The sequence below is a fragment of the Aythya ferina genome (genome assembly GCF_964211825.1).
Source record: "Aythya ferina genome assembly, chromosome: 5".
NCBI classification, from domain to species: Eukaryota; Metazoa; Chordata; class Aves; order Anseriformes; family Anatidae; genus Aythya; species Aythya ferina.
Genome location: NC_140301.1, coordinates 45,862,830 through 45,873,549, shown reverse-complemented (window position 1 = coordinate 45,873,549; position 10,720 = coordinate 45,862,830). Strand labels below are relative to the sequence as shown.

General features: G+C 43.8%; 1 protein-coding gene across 1 annotated transcript; it reads left to right on the top strand.

Annotated features, from left to right (window-relative positions):
• Positions 1-4,266: 4,266 nt before the first annotated feature.
• LOC311437282 (uncharacterized protein) lies at positions 4,267-9,576 on the top strand (the record flags this gene model as incomplete). The annotated part of the gene is made up of 3 exons (XM_084520319.1): positions 4,267-5,192; positions 5,818-5,864; positions 8,563-9,576. 3 exons carry the CDS (start codon positions 4,267-4,269, stop codon positions 9,504-9,506), a joined length of 1,917 nt encoding a protein of 638 aa, XP_084376445.1. The 3' UTR covers positions 9,507-9,576.
• Between the last annotated feature and the right edge of the window lie 1,144 nt (positions 9,577-10,720).

The following is a 10,720-nucleotide window of genomic DNA, read 5'->3' as shown; positions in this document are numbered from 1 at the left end:
TTGTTCAGGAGCAGAGACATGTAGTATTCATGCTATAAGGTGCTCTGAGTGAGCTACTGATTTGGGTGTAAGTAAGGAATATTTAATGCAGATAAAGCCCAGCTTGAAGAAGCTGATGTACAGTTCATCATGTAAACAACCAGGCTAGCCACAGATGAGATCCCATTTTGTAGTACTAATATAAATTACATATGGGGAGGAGAGGAAGTCTGTCTGCACAGTGACACCTCCTGTCCATCAGCCAGCACTTCAGGATCTAAAGTGCTTATGCTCCTTTGTTACATCATCTTGCACCGACTGTGAAAGCAAAAATAAAACACAAACAAGAGAAGATAGGAACACTTCCTTCTTGCTCTACACATCTTTGGGGATGTGTAATCCTTACTTTTCTTCTGTTAAGAAGCTGTTTGTCTCTTCACCAGTCTTTTCAGTGCATCCTTCTCATCCTGGCTCACCAGGGTGTATATGAAGGGGTTCTGCATAGGCATCACCATGGTGTAAAGCACAAAGACCACCTTGTCCCTCCCCAGGACATAGGCAGAGCTGGGCCAGGCATAAATGAAGAAGAAGCCATAGTAGAGGGTGAGGCAGTGAGGCAGGCAGCACAGGTAGAGAAGGCTTTGTGCTGCTGCTCAGCAGAGCGTGTATTTCAGGATGATGGCCAGGATGGAGGCACAGGATGTGAAGATGAGCACAGAGATGGTGTCAGAGTGGGGGAAAGTTGCACAAGTGATGGATGACATGGTGACCACATACAGCAAAGGGTTGCAGACGGCCATGTAGCAGTCACAGGCCATTGCAGCCAGCAGGGAACACTCAATGACCATGCAGACCCCACGAAAGTAGACCTGTGCAGCACACCCCAGCACGGAGGTGGCTTTCCTTTCTGCAAAGCAATTCACCAGCATTTTGGGAGCAACCGCTAAGGACCTGACAAGATCTAGCAGACAGAGGTAGCAGAGGAAGAGGCACGGTCCCAAGTTGAGCCTGATAAACATGTTCGTGCTAAGGTTCCCACCAAGGAGGTGACATAGACAAGAAGAAACAGCACAAAGAGAGCCACCTGCAACATCTGCAGTTCCCTAAATAATGATCTCTTCCACCACTGGCCTGTTTCTTCTTGTCATTCTCTTAGTGAAAGTGTGTCTCTGTGAGTGGGACAAAAGGCGAAGGGCACAAATAAGCTATGGCCTTGGGGTGAAAGGATAATTCATGTTGGTACTGGGGACATTCTGAATCTCAGTGAAGTTGAAAGACATGTTTTTGTTTTAATAGGGCCCAAAGTCCCTGCTATTAGATGAGAGAAGGGTCCTTTTGAAACATCTGCTGTTCTGGTCTGCATGACATCCCTATGACACTCTCAGAGAAGTCACTTTAAGTGATGGGATGATTGCAGGAAAGCCCAGAGGGTCTGACACCACAGACAAGGCTCTTCTCACCTAACATCACACCCTTGATAGGTCAATGGCCACCTCCAAGACAACATCTGTCAACGGGGACTCAGTAGTCAATGGGGAGAAGTGTGAACTTCCAGGAAGTATTCAGATAAGCTATTTAGGGTGTTTATTTTGGAGCAAGATGGATTGTTTCCTAGAGAATCCAGTGACAGGATGAAGAATGATCAGATGAAGAAGTTTGTACAACATTCAGCTAAATCATGCTCAGACTCAATGCTGAGTCAAGCACAAATGCTGAGGTAGCAGTAGATAGTCTGGAAGAGAAAAAAAAAAACACGCTACCACCCCATAATTAGATTTTCATTTCTCAAAACAAAATGTTGATTTAAAGAAAAATAAACCACCACTTTCTGCTTCCAGTCTGGCTTTGGTATTCTTTCCCAGAGTCCTGCAGGGGATGCGGGGTAAGAAACCCCACGCACATCGAGGGGACCATTTGTGGTGAGTAGCACCAGCATATGCACCACATGCTAATGCCACTCAGTGATTCATCTCACACCTTGCCATTTCTTTCTTTTGTTCCTTTGAACAATTCCGTGCTCATCCTGTCAGCACTAAGATTTTGCCTCCATATCTTTCTTCATTTTGGGGAGCTGGAGTCCAAAAGCTCTGGCAGGTTTCTCTGGGAAAGAAGCCATGAAGACTCTCACTGGCTTTTTTTTTTTTTTTTTTTTTTTTTTTTTTTGTGTGTGTGTGTGTGTGTGTGTGTATTTATAGGCTGTTTTCTGCGTTCTTTTATATTAAAATTCATTACAGGATTTTTGGTATTGCTGTATATTTGAGCACAGATCGTGTTTTTACGTATTTTCTGAGTGACTAAGATTTAATGAACAGAATAAGGAGAGAGAATTAAAACAGTAATACAGACCCAATCTGTCAGACCATGATATTTCAGGCTGATGGTACTTTTCCTACCTTCAAAACCACAATAGTCACATGCTGGAAAATGCTGCAATAGATGCCATCATGCAGACAGGATTTTTTATTATTTATTTTTTTTTTTTTAGATGGACAGCTGCTTGGATCTCTAAGATAGTAGAAACTATGTTGAGGTAGTAGACAAGCAGAGGTGAAGCGATCACAGCAAAGCCAGCAGAGGCAAGAAACTATGTTTGTTTGAGGTGTGTATTGGAGCAAAAGGGTGCTGACCCAGGGAGTTCATCACAGTAGAAATGATTGGAAGAAATATGTTTGCATTGCCAAAATCTAGCTAGAGTGGCACTAAAAAAGAATACAGAGAAAGTTAGATAACAGACAGGTGTGACTATGGAAAAAAGGTGTTTTTTTTTTTTGTTTGTTTGTTTTTTTTTCTTTTGGTGAATCATGTATAAGTGTTTTGGTTTTCATCCACTCCCTTTCCTCTGTATGGGAGAAGGGGGAGGACAACTGCTTAAATCCAGATATTCAAAACAAATTATTTGTGGGCTTCATTAGTGAACCTGCAAATCAAGAAATTTGTATTCCGAGAGGATTTTGCTTGTTGTCAAGTTTCTAGTCTCCATGGAGTGAAATGCCTCCAACGTCACAGAAATTGATATAAATACTATTTGGTCACTAAAAAATCATTCAACAATCATTCTCAGTGCAGTGCTTAAGGAATGATCACTAAAAAGCACTCCCAACATCTGTCTGGAGATGAACTATGGCCTTGGTCATTTCTTCTGGAAGAGCAAACAAAGTCATCCCAGTTGCTGAAGGAACTACATGGACCTGAAGATCTGAGCTCTGTAGGAGAAGTCATGCCCAAGGTGAGGTCTTCAGCTCTGAACAAGTGGGATGTTAAGGGGGATCGTGGAGCTGCAATAAGCACCTTTCTGTTTGTCTTATGAACTTGAACGTAGTGAGATGGGTGAAAGAAAGGACCAGAAGTTTAAGATATCTGATTTATATCAAATAGACTGGGCATAGCAGAAGGAAACTAACATGGGAAGAGGACTGATTTTAAGTTTAGATGATATAAAACGGAGATACATAGACATCCCATCTTTCTGCAGGTACCACTGTAATAGCAGGTGATGACCCCAGTGCTTTCAGTGCAGACTGTATAATTTCCTCTCCCTTCCCTGCTCAGCTCCTCATGTGATTGATCTTTTGGCCTTGACTATTCATCCAAGTTCCCAGCCACCACCGTGCCACCATGAGCTTACTTTCCTATGGAGTTGTCAACACCATGTATAATGAAAACTGTGTGTTCAAATCAGACTTAGAAGAAAAATGCCCATGCTTTTGCTCCCCGTTGTTTTGCAAAGGGAAATGAAAATCCATAGGGAAGGTACTTCTGCAAGTTGAATTGTTCCATGTTGTTTTATTTAAAAACAAAAAAAAAACCATTGTTTTTTCCTCCCCCTTTAATTCTTTTTGAAAGGCACCTGATATTGACTAAAGAAAATCAAAATGCATTAAGTATCTCAGTTTAAACCAAAACCAAAATAGGTTATTGCTGAATAATGCCCACAGTCTCGACTTTCCACCTGAATTAAATGTCACCAGGAGTACACAAATAATGAAGCCGTGTTGGAGATGAAATGCTGAACTCAACCCAGGTTGGCATTCCCAGTGTTTAGCTTGAGGTTTGCTTTTCAAATGGTTTTGAAGAGTTTTGGCTCTCCCAGGAGCAGTTGGAAGCTCAGCATGATGCTCCAGTAGGGAAGCACTCTGCCTCCTCTTGGCAGCACAGGGCAAGCTGAGGGTCCTGCTGAGCTGCCCAAAATCAGAGGACTGAAGCTGCCAGGTATCCTCTGCTCCCCTCCTGACCCTGGCATTTTCCGTTGCTTTATCCTTACCCCAAAGGCTGAATGTTTTTTGGAGAATGACACCTGTCAATCACACTGACGTGCATGAGTTCATTCTCTTGGGGCTGACCACCCACCCGGATCTGCAGGTCCCCCTTTTCCTGGTTTTCCTGTCCATGTACACAGTGACACTCCTGGGGAACTTTGGGCTGATTGCATTAATCAGGACCGACCTTCATCTTCACACCCCCATGTACTATTTCCTCGGCCACTTAGCTTTTGTTGACATCTGCTACTCCTCCATCATCCTCCCCAGAATGCTGGTACAGATGCTGATGGAGGACAAAACAATTGGCTTCTCAGAGTGTGCAGCCCAGCTGTGTTTCTTCGTTGTTTTTGGGATCACTGAGTGCCTCTTGCTGGCTGTGATGGCCTACGACCGGTATGTGGCTATCTGCAAGCCCCTCCTGTACCCCACCATCATGTGCAGAGCGACGTGCCGCTGGCTCGTGGCTGCTTCCTACACCATCAGCATCATGCATGCGGTGACGCATACCACTTTCATCTTTACATCCTCCTTCTGCCGGACCTATGTCATCAATCACTACTTCTGCGACATCGCCCCGCTCCTTGCTCTCTCCTGCTCCGACACCCACACCTATGAGCTGGTTATCCTCGCTCTCGTCAGCATAAACTGTCTCAGCACCTTGACCATTATCTTTGTCTCTTACATCTATATCCTCCCTGCCATTCTGAGGATCCACTCTCCTCAGAGCCGGAGAAAAGCCTTCTCCACCTGTGCCTCCCACCTGACGGTGGTCACAATGTTTTACGGGGCAATTTTGTTCACGTACCTGCGCCCCAGCTCCACCTATGCATTGGATGAGAACAAAGTGGCCACACTATTTTATACCATCATGACCCCCATGATGAACCCCTTGGTCTACAGCCTGAGGAACAGGGAGGTGAAGGCTGCCCTGAGAAGAGTGGCTGGGAGAAGGCTGTGAGTGAGGGAAGCGGGTGACCAGGGCAGCATTTCCTTATCGCAGTTATTGAATGGGGCTCAAACCGCATTGAAATCTTCATTGAAGGTGAACCAGGAGCAATTTCTATATAATTTCTTGCACTCAGAAATAGGGAGAAGAAGTCCAATAACTGATACAGAACAGACTATAACTTCTGTATAGCCAAAGTTAGGTGAGGTGAAACTAAATTTTACGTACCATCAATGCTCCGTGAGCGGTGAACCATCCTGCCACAGAGCTTGATTCATCCTGCTTGTCCCATTTCTCTGTTCAGTGAGTACAGAGAAAGCCTGGTTTACACTGGACACAGGTTTCCAGATGGCTAACATTGAGAGGAGAAGCCACGAGGACAGTCACAAACCCTTCCATGAAGGGTTCTCCTCAGTGTATCTGTGAAACTCTGTGCCTACAGGTTTGGGTGGAAATGGAAGTGACCTGAAGGACTGCAGGACAGGGAGGACTCATCATATAATCTTTTAATAACTCAATCACATACTTCTTCATCGGAGTTTCTCAAGTGAATGCTTGTGGCTTGGCTTTTTCACTTGACTTTTGCAGTGAGTGTTTGTGGTAATTTTCCTGCAACTCCCGGGGTAATTTCAGCCTTGCCTTGGCTGTTCTTACATCTACTTCTCAGATGGTGTGCAAATGTAAATTACTTAGTCATATGTTGGGTTAATAACAACTGGTTCTCCATTTATCGAGTCAACAAGGCTGTTTTCCAGCCTATTAAAAAATGGACTTTCAATACAACAAATCAAGATGTTACAGGATGGGGACTGATACCAATATGCTGAAGATTTCTCTGTCGTATTGTTAAGAAAAAAATAACTTTGGATAAAAAAAAATAATTAAATAAATGACCTTAAAATTAAAACAATGTTCTTGCTATAGTAAATTTTCCACTCAGTCAATACCTCCTTGAGCCCCTGGTTATTATTTAACTTTCTCAGGTGTAATTTTTGGTGCCACTCCAGATAGATTTCAGCAACACAAAGATGTATTTTCCAATATTTCCACTGCAGTGACTTCCTCTTTTAGCCCTCCTCTGCTCCAACACTTGCCAAACAAATACGTAGCACTGCCTATTCTTCTCTCTTCTAACTCCTTGCAGGAAAGAAAAAAAAAAAAAAAGGAATCTCCCCCAAAAGAGCATTTCAACCTGCTGAGGGAGATGAGTTTTGGCCTCAGCCTTGCAGATACTGTGGTAAATTTTGGCATAACAGGGAAAAGGAATTTCTCTTCTCTTCTCTTCCTGTGGTTTTGCTTTAATAAAAGGAGTATAATTAGCTTTGCATTGGTTTGCGCTGGCCAGAACTCACTGATCCTGGTTTGTTTGTTCATTCATTGCGTCACTGTAAAGTATGTGTTTTCTTTTTCATTGCTCCCTGGCATATATATATATCTATATCAGCATGTGTGTACATAAATATATGAACTCTGCAGGAAATATATATTGAAATGGGAATATAAATATGTATATATGTAAAACAAAGATGTATATAGAAAAAATATGAATGTATATGAAATAAACATTTATGAAAAATATACATGGAAAACATGGTAGATATGGAAACAGGAATATAAAACTAATTGCACCACTCCCAAAGGAAGTCTTCAAAACCACTTCTCGACCAAAGCACCTTAGAAGTCCCAGCAGGGTAGGATTGGTGACAGGAGCGTTAAAAAGCAATTATATCAGGTGGGTTGCTCAGAACAAATATACGTCCTTGCCACCTGCTGTGCACCAGTGCTGCCTGCTGCAGAGGTGAGGTCCCCGCTGGCGAGGAGCAGAGGATGCCCATGGTGTGTGCATCCCCTGCAGGAAGAAGGGGAAAGAGAACAACTGCCTTGCTCAGAATTGGGTCTGTAGAGATGGGTTTGGTTGTTCTCAGCCATATCTATATTAGAGAAAACAAGAAGAGGGATTCTCTTGTAAGAGCTATAGTGGCAAAAGGGGAGCACAGGGCACCTGAATTTTTGGAAGGCTGTGATGCCAGCTACCAGGTGAATTACCAGTTATACCATGTCTTTCTCTGCAATGCTGGGGAGTTCCACCCTGAGTAATCTGGGCTTTCTGTAGGATTTCCTGCAGCATTTTGACCCGTTCCTCTGTCAGGAACTGGGCACATTATCTGGCATGCAGCTAAATCCCATGCACTTCTTGCACCTGGGCACAGAGTTTATTTGATTTTTTTACCTCAAGTCCCAGACTGGCTCACTAATGCCCATTTTACACTGATTTACCTGCATCAGTATGGGAAAGCTGTACTCATTTCACTAACAACATCTGGTTGCAGGGACAGAAACTCTATAAGCAGCATGGTGATTTCCATGATCCTAGACTATACGAAGCTGATGTGGGCAGGCTTACCCCCCAAGTTTTCCTTAAAACCGACTCTTTTCTCATTTTGCTTTAAATATATGTTTATGTAATAGTGGCTGCTCCTGGAGTGTAGTTCTGTGTTTCCCATTGATTTCTGAGAAAAAGAGTCAGGAAGCATTGGTATATTTAATACATTTAATGTAAGCATGAATTTAAACAGAAATTTTTTTGTATTTAAAACTCCTGAGTATGATCTTTAAAATTAAAAAGCATAGAGAAGGAAGTTATAAATGTGAATATTTGTTGTGCCACCTTTTTTTTAAGAATTTATTTTCTCTCAAATGATGGCACAGCTCCACTTCCTTATACTCCAGAATAGCTTAACCCCAAAATAATAAAAAATTGAATAGTTATGGAAGACTGAGGATGATTTTCATCTTTCCTCTGTGCAACAATGCAAGCAAAAGAATCTTTAAGAACACTCCACCAAAAAGGCATTCTGAAAGTTGGAGGCATTAAAAAGAAGCAGTAAATCTGCTGCACTTACTCTCACGTTCACTGGTGATGTTAAGCCACTGCAGATGCCTGGGTCACCTTTTCAGCTGTGTTATCCCCCTTTCTGTGCCATGATTCACTGTCAAAAGCAGCCTCACCTTGCATGCAGATCTCCAGGCTGCTGCTGTTAGGAAATGCCCCCACTTTTCCCTTCCCTTCCCTCCCTTTCCCGTCCCTTGTTGCACTGAAGTGTGATCCATATCATCATACTGATCGTATTACATATGAGCATACAATAGATGATATATATATGCAAATGAATGAATAAAAAAAATTGAACACTTGGCAGAGTAACTGATACTGAAATAAATTTCCATTGTTTTGTCAAGTTGCTTTTTGATGCACGTTGATTGAAAATCAAACAAATCTTTTATAATAGGAGCAATAGCCAGTGTAGGTCTTTTTAGGTGCTGAGTCTGCCCTTTAATTTATAATTTTCATTGTAGCTTTGTGGACATAACTCACAGTGCTTCTGGTGGAAATGGCTGAGGAGAATCAAACCGGGCAAGTTACAGAGCTGACTCTTGTGGGACTCACGGACAACCCCAGGCTGCAGGCACCTCTCTTCATGCTATTCCTCCTCATTTATGCCACCACATTGGCAGGGAACCTGGGGATGGTTGTGCTGATCAGGAGCAGTGGCCAACTTCGGACGCCCATGTACTTTTTCCTCAACAGTTTGTCTCTCCTGGATGCTTGCTACTCAACAGTGGTGGCACCAAGAACCTTAGTGAACTTTCTGACGGAGAAGAAAACCATCTCCCTGGCTGGCTGCGCTGCCCAGATGTTTTTTTTCATAGGTTTTGGGACCACCGAGTGCTTCCTGCTGGCCGCCATGGCATATGACCGCTACGTGGCCATCTGCAACCCTCTGCTTTACACAGCCATCATGTCTCGACGCGTCTGCATCCTGCTGGTGGCCGGCTCGTACATCCTTGGGCTGCTGCACTCTCTGGTGCACACGGACTTCACCTTCAGCCTGTCTTTCTGCCAGCCAGCTGAGGTCAATCATTTCTACTGTGGTATCATGCCTGTTCTAGCACTGTCCTGCTCTGACACCCACATCAACAGGTGCTTGATATTTGGTCTTGCAGGACTGGTTGAGATGGTGACCATCCTGGCCGTCCTGGTCTCCTATGCCTTCATCCTCTCTGCCATCTCAAAGATCAGCTCCCCTAAGGGCCGGCACAAAGCCTTTTCCACCTGCACCTCTCACCTGGCCGGAGTCACCATCTTCCATGGGTCTATCCTCGCCCTGAACTTCCGACCAAGCTCCAGCAATGTCCTGAACACTGACAAGATCTTTGCTGTGTTTTACTCTCTGGTGGTGCCCATGCTGAACCCTCTGATCTACAGCCTCAGGAATAGGGATGTGAGGAATGCCCTGAAGGAGTTTGTCATGTGGAAGTAGCTCTGGCACAATATTGATCTACTGGTTTTGTGATAGAGGACTCCATAACTTCACTTGATGCCAAGACTATTTGTTTCCCTGCCTTATACTTGAGAATGTCAGATTTGGCTTCAAATATTTGCAAGGAATCTGTTGTCCAGAGAGGTTGTGCAGGCTCCCCCTCAGAGCCTCCAGAAACCACCAGGAAACGATCCTGGGCAACCTGCTCTGGGTGTCCCTGCTTGAGCAGGGGATAGGACCAGATGACCTCCAGAGGTGTCTTCCTACCTCGGCCAGTCCATAATTCTGTGAGTTGCAAAGTCTTGCTTTTCTTCTGCTACTGGCTTGTGCCAGTAGTCAGATATTATGGACAGTCTGATTTACCTTCCATATTTTATTGCACTTATTTTTTTCATGGCCTTTTCAGATGTACATTGGACAATAGCCCCATGCTCCTTGATAGCCCAGTCAAAATCTTCCTCCACATCCATCAGCATTCCCTAGTTTTTAGCTTAAATCCCATTTTATGACCTTTTCTTTCTTTCTTTTTTTTTTTTTTCCTTTGCCACAAATACTGTGTCTACTTAAAATATCCACTGTGTTACCTCAATGCTACACTTCTTATCTGCCCCATTTGCCCTTTAGGGGGTCTACAAAATCATAGAATCATTTAGGTTGGAAAAGACCTCTAGGATCATATGGTGTAACTTTTAATCTAACACTGCCAAGAACTCATATGAAGCTTGTGTCAGTTTTTATGCAACCAAGAAAATGTGAGGGAAGGGACACAATTAAATAGTGTGCCTGCATTTCCTGGCTGCTTGTCTCAGAGGACAAAATCCAGCTCAACTGATTCTCAGAAACGGATGGAACTGCAAAGTCCTGATTCAAAATAAATATTCATTCTGAAAGACACTCCAAATCACACATACGTAAGATATTAAAGAGGTTGGGCCCCAACACCGACCCCTGGAGAACGTCATTAATGAATGGTCGCCAGCTGGATTTCACTCTGTTCACCACCACTCTCTGGGCCTGGCTGTCCAGCCAGTTTTTAACCCAGCAAAGCATGTACCTGTCCAAGCCATGGGCTGCCAGCTTCCCCAGGAGAACACTATGGGACACCGTGTCAAAGGCCTTGCTGAAAGTCTAGGTAGACTGTGTCTACAGGCTTTCCCTCATACACCAGGTGGGTTACCTGGCTGTAGACAGAGATGAGGTGTGTCAGTCAGGAC